The sequence below is a fragment of the Amphimedon queenslandica genome, unplaced genomic scaffold (assembly GCF_000090795.2).
Source record: "Amphimedon queenslandica unplaced genomic scaffold, v1.1 AMPQUscaffold_12979, whole genome shotgun sequence".
Lineage (NCBI taxonomy): Eukaryota > Metazoa > Porifera > Demospongiae > Haplosclerida > Niphatidae > Amphimedon > Amphimedon queenslandica.
The window spans coordinates 52,027-57,211 of NW_003546785.1; the positions used below are offsets into that span (position 1 = coordinate 52,027).

At 33.2% G+C, this 5,185-nt stretch overlaps 1 protein-coding gene across 1 annotated transcript in view; it reads left to right on the plus strand.

Annotated features, from left to right (window-relative positions):
- The window catches only part of LOC109585948 (uncharacterized), a 9,620-nt gene that overhangs the window by 1,380 nt on the left and 3,055 nt on the right, over positions 1-5,185 (plus strand). Inside the window, exons 3-4 of the mRNA XM_020002102.1 lie at positions 648-746; positions 2,558-2,633. Of these exons, the coding sequence (XP_019857661.1) occupies positions 648-746; positions 2,558-2,633 (175 nt within the window). The remainder of the gene's footprint in view (positions 1-647; positions 747-2,557; positions 2,634-5,185) is intronic.

Genomic DNA, 5,185 nt, shown 5'->3' on the forward strand with positions numbered 1-5,185 from the left:
ACATGTACATAATACATGTACAAGTAGTATGATCTTTTGATATTTGTGTATAATTACTTTTAGTTTAGAGTGTGTTTTATTTATTTTATTAATGTAGAAATTGAACAATACATGTGTACAATACATTACATTACAATACATTGGCCACACATTTTATTACAAATTTGATGTTATGTTGCTAGTGTGAATCTTTACCATAAAGTAGCTTACAATATGGGTAAAAAATAATATTTGCAGTGTTAAACTTTCATGATTTTGTGAAAATATTAAATTCACTGTGTTTTTATTAATTGCCCTAGTTTTTATTAATAATTAAAAGCCATTAAGAAGTAGTCATATAAAAAATGTCGCAGGGTTATTTAAAAAAATAAAAACTTCCTCAAATGAGAGAGAAGACAGAATTTCATGAATATAATCCTTTTGTGAGTGGCCCATACTTCTCTACATGCATGCTTTGATGACCTGACCTCTAGTGTGACTGAAACTTTTGTGTTTCTGTGTAAAAATTAATAAATGTTCATTTTGTGTAAAACACATTATAATGAGTATTAACATTATTATTATATTAGACTACTACAGTACACAACATGATATGACACTTGACTTTGTAGTGTTAGTGTCTTTATTATCCTGTCTTCTTTTTATAGCTTGGACAGACTCCTCTCATGTATGCAGCTAGGAATGGTCACACACAGGTAGTGACAATGCTCCTTGAAAAAGGAGCAGATGTCACTGCCTCTGATATTGTAAGTATTATCATTAATTATACTCCAATAGTGATTGTACATGTATATCCTTTTGAGTGGGTGGATCAAAGTAACCGCAGGTGCTGTATATCTCATATAGTGTGTGTACATGTACATGTATAACTTAATGTACTCTACTGTATCACTTTATGGAAAAAGCATTTTTAATTAAAATAATTATTTTTACTTCAATAATATTTTATTTTAGTAAAGCGAGAAACTTTTGTTGCCTGAACTTTTTAAAATGTAATATTAAAAATTGAGCATGAAATATTTTTTAAAAATGAAATTTTGGAATTTATTTTTGGGTGCCAATTCTCAAAAATTTTGAGTATAGAAAAATTTTGAATTTTTGATGGCAATGACCTTTTGATTTTTTATTTTTGAAATTTTGAAAGCCAAAAAAATTAGAAATTCTCAATAACTTTGAATAAAGTATCGAAAAAAATTTTGTAAATTGTTAACTATTTAAAATGATACATTTGCTTTGTGTAGCGTTTTTCAAAATTTAACTTTTCAGAACAATTACATTTCTACATGGTAATACTTTATAATGTTACATGTATAATAGTATAATAATGTCAGATAGACTTACAAGAGGCCAGTGGGCATTGACATTTTCTTTGGTATGGAGGACATACTTAGAATGTAGTTATACTGTGCATGAATATATAATGTGATCCACCCACTCAAATTGTAATTATATCACTTACCTACTGGGGCAGTATCTGATTTACAGACACCTCCCACTAGGACACTATGGTCCCTTGGGGTCAGTGTCTGTATTGACATCAACTTAAATTAATATTACGTGCATTGATGAAACATCAAAATTAAATCACCTTAAAATTTTTATCCCAGTCATGAAGGTTTCTCAATCTACATGTACATGTATAGTAACTGAGTTTATGGGTATAACCAAAAACATTTTATTGATACTGCAACAGTGCAAATATCATGTACACTACACGGGTGCAACTTGTCTATGCATCCAAGCTGCACTAGTGAAGGTAGCACCTGTATAGTGTATTTATCATGTACATTGATCATGTACTTATCTCGTTTTGTGGTGCACTAGTGTAGTCATTGCACCAGTATGGAACACAGGTAATGCTGGAGATCACTAGTGTAAAAGAAAACTTATAGCTGAGCAGTACTGTACATGTACTTGTAGTATGGTGCATGGGCGGATCAAAGGTGCCGCCAGTGCTACAACTTCCAATAATCGCATGGTAGGAAAATGTAGCACTGTGTGGAATATGTAGTACTGTACAGTATAATATGTATGGGCTTTCCTGTTAACCACAAGCTTTGATAGAGGCAAATCACAGCCTCAGCTACATACACTAGACATGTAACAATAATAATAGTGATGAATGAGATCTGATCGTCTTGCGCTGGCAACCTGCACGACTTTTGAAATTTCATTTGATCCGCCCACGCACCACTACAAACCAATCAAAGCACTGTTGATTTGTAGATTACAGAAATTATTGCACTCGGGATGGTCTCGATGAAAATGTAGCACTCAGCTGCGCCTCGTGCTACATTTTCCTCTCGACCGCCCCTCGTGCAATAATTTCCGTAACCTACTCTCAACAGTGCTTTAACTAATACATATAGACTAGTAGTATTGTACATGTAATTATTTATATCAGTAAAATGTATACTTGTACACTAAATGTACCTCCACTGTCTCTATCATACTTAATACTATGGAGTATTGAAGACAGACCAACAATTAAAGTTGGTTTTTAGTTTGATTGTGATAACATTGTACTATCATGTTAATCAATGTTTACCTTGTATAGGTTGGTTGGACTGCTCTTGATCATGCTGAACAATACCGTCGTTCTGATATTGCTACCCTACTGAGAGTACACTCAGGTAATGTATTTATTAGTTTATTGAACTGATGTTATTATACTGTATGTAGTACTGTATTGTTAGTAAATTTAATGGAACAGCTTGAGTCATCAGCTACTGCTTCCTCCCTTAACATATGTAAAGTAAATTTAAATAATTGGGCGAAGCCCTTACTTACAAGAACTTGAACGTACGTCTGGGCGTGACTTGGAGGTGCAGTCTGGAGGCGGAGCCCTCAATGTTTTACATTCTTTCTAGTAAAATGTGTTGCATAATTATCTGTTGTCCATTCCTTCCCTATTGATGTATGATGTAAGATGTAGAGGGTGTGGCATGATGGTCAGTACTTGCTCCTTCATTGTAATTGTATGTGATGTCACATGTTAGTATCATTGTTTAACCAATGACTGTAAAACATTAGTAGTGTCATTTTGGTGTCTTATGATGCTTGATCCCTCTCCTTTGTTAGAAACCTAACCTTTTGTATTGTTGATACAGTTACAGCATGTACATTCACTATTAGCTTCTTCTATGAATTAAATTGTGTATCAGTTATGTAGCAATAGCTTATAGTGTATAATGTGTATATTAATGCATGGTAGTTGTATCCCACTATTAGGTTACTATTGTTCCTCTTATGTACTCTTATGCATGTACAGTACAGTCCCTCACAGCTGATGTGAGCCACACTGATGTACACAGTACACTTGGTATGTGTACTGGTATGTACTTGTATGTATTGGTAAACTTTGTACATGTTTCATTTCTCAAAAACATGTACATGTACAAAACTATGTCATACCCATTACATGTACATGCATGTGTCTTATTGGTAGGTTGTTGCTCATAATAATGACACATTTAACTTAATTTCCATAGAATCAGTTAAGTACATGTATTGTGAGACTATTCCTGGTCTACATGTACATGTACGTATGATAAACTGGAGAATAAAAAGTGATAGATGCTGAGCAGGACCTGATAATAATAGCCTAAATTGAACAAGCCTTTACTCATGAGTATACATGTACAAACTAAACTGTGAATAATTCTCTGTTTATGTTTTAGCTGCTAATGAGAATACATGTACATGTACATGTACATGTAAGTTGTTTTGATAACACCTTGTCACAATCATAATTGAATCCCATTTCAATACAGCATAATGACTTGTATAATTAATATGTGTACAGTCAATAGTTCAGTATTATGTAGAGCTTTTATATTAATGATACATGTACATCATTCTACATGCATTCTTCAATCATTCAATGATTTATTTATTAAGTTAATGAATGTAGAACATTTCATGGTTCATCTTGTCTTTGTGACCACTCACCTGACTTGTGTTACAGTGTCTTGTCACATTTTTGAATTATATTAATGTCAGTTATTAAAATATGAAGGATACTATATGGCCGTCACATCTATTGTTACCATTACTCTAATGCATACAGTTCTACTTTGAATATTTTAATGTACATGCATAATTTGGATAAGTACATGAACCGTCTATCAATTTCATGTACCATGTACATGTACTATTAGTGTAAGTACATACTATACATGTACATGTACATTGTATATTTGTCCTATTAACTGTCACGTGGGCACACTCATTAATGAGTACATATCAGTTCCAGTCAAATGAAAGGACACACTTCATTGAGGTCAGTGAAGAACTGACAGTAGTCCCAACCTTAAGATCAAGTATGGAATGAGATCATCATTGGAAGGACACATAGCAGGGGACAGACCTCCATCAAGAAGACAGACAACTACTGATAGAGGAATACTTGAAGGAGAGAAGAGAGCTATAGGTACATGTATCAACTGAGAAGAGAGAGGGAAACGACTGGATCCTGAACAAGACCTGTGGTATGAAGGTGACTGATGCAGGTCTTTGGACAAACAAGAAATAACAAGACAACAGACACTAATAAACTATCGTGTCATCTACATGTATCTTGAACAAAGTGTGCTCTACTATCAAATCTGAATTTTTTTGACCTTTCATGCTCACCAAACATCATTCGCTCATAGCTCTACCTAAACAGTATTTGTCTGCTCTGTGCAAGCAAGTGCTTTTTAAATTTGTTTCCATAACTCTTTTCACTGTCTAGTATACATGTTGCTTTTAGTTGCTGGTACATGTACATGTGTCACTGGCATAATTGTCCTTTGTAGATGTACACTTGGTATTAGCGATGATAAAACTCTAATACAGAAGATAGCAATATAGTTTGATATGAATATACATGTAGTTGCAAACAGATGTCAAATGTTTCCAGTACTAAAGACTGGAAGTTGAATACTTGCTAGATAAATTTATTTGTTTTGTGTTTGTTTTGTATACAAAATACTTTTTCTGCCAGCTTGTTAACATTACTGGCTTGTCTTGTGATTCTTGTCTTACTTTAATATTAACTCAACTATCCAGCAGAAACTGTCTTCCTGATCTTAAGAGAGCTGATTATTAAGTGTGTACTTTCATACATGTGCATATTAATTTTAATTGGGTTTGATTGTTTTTTTATTTTTAGTAACAAAAATAAAATGATGCAAACTCTGTA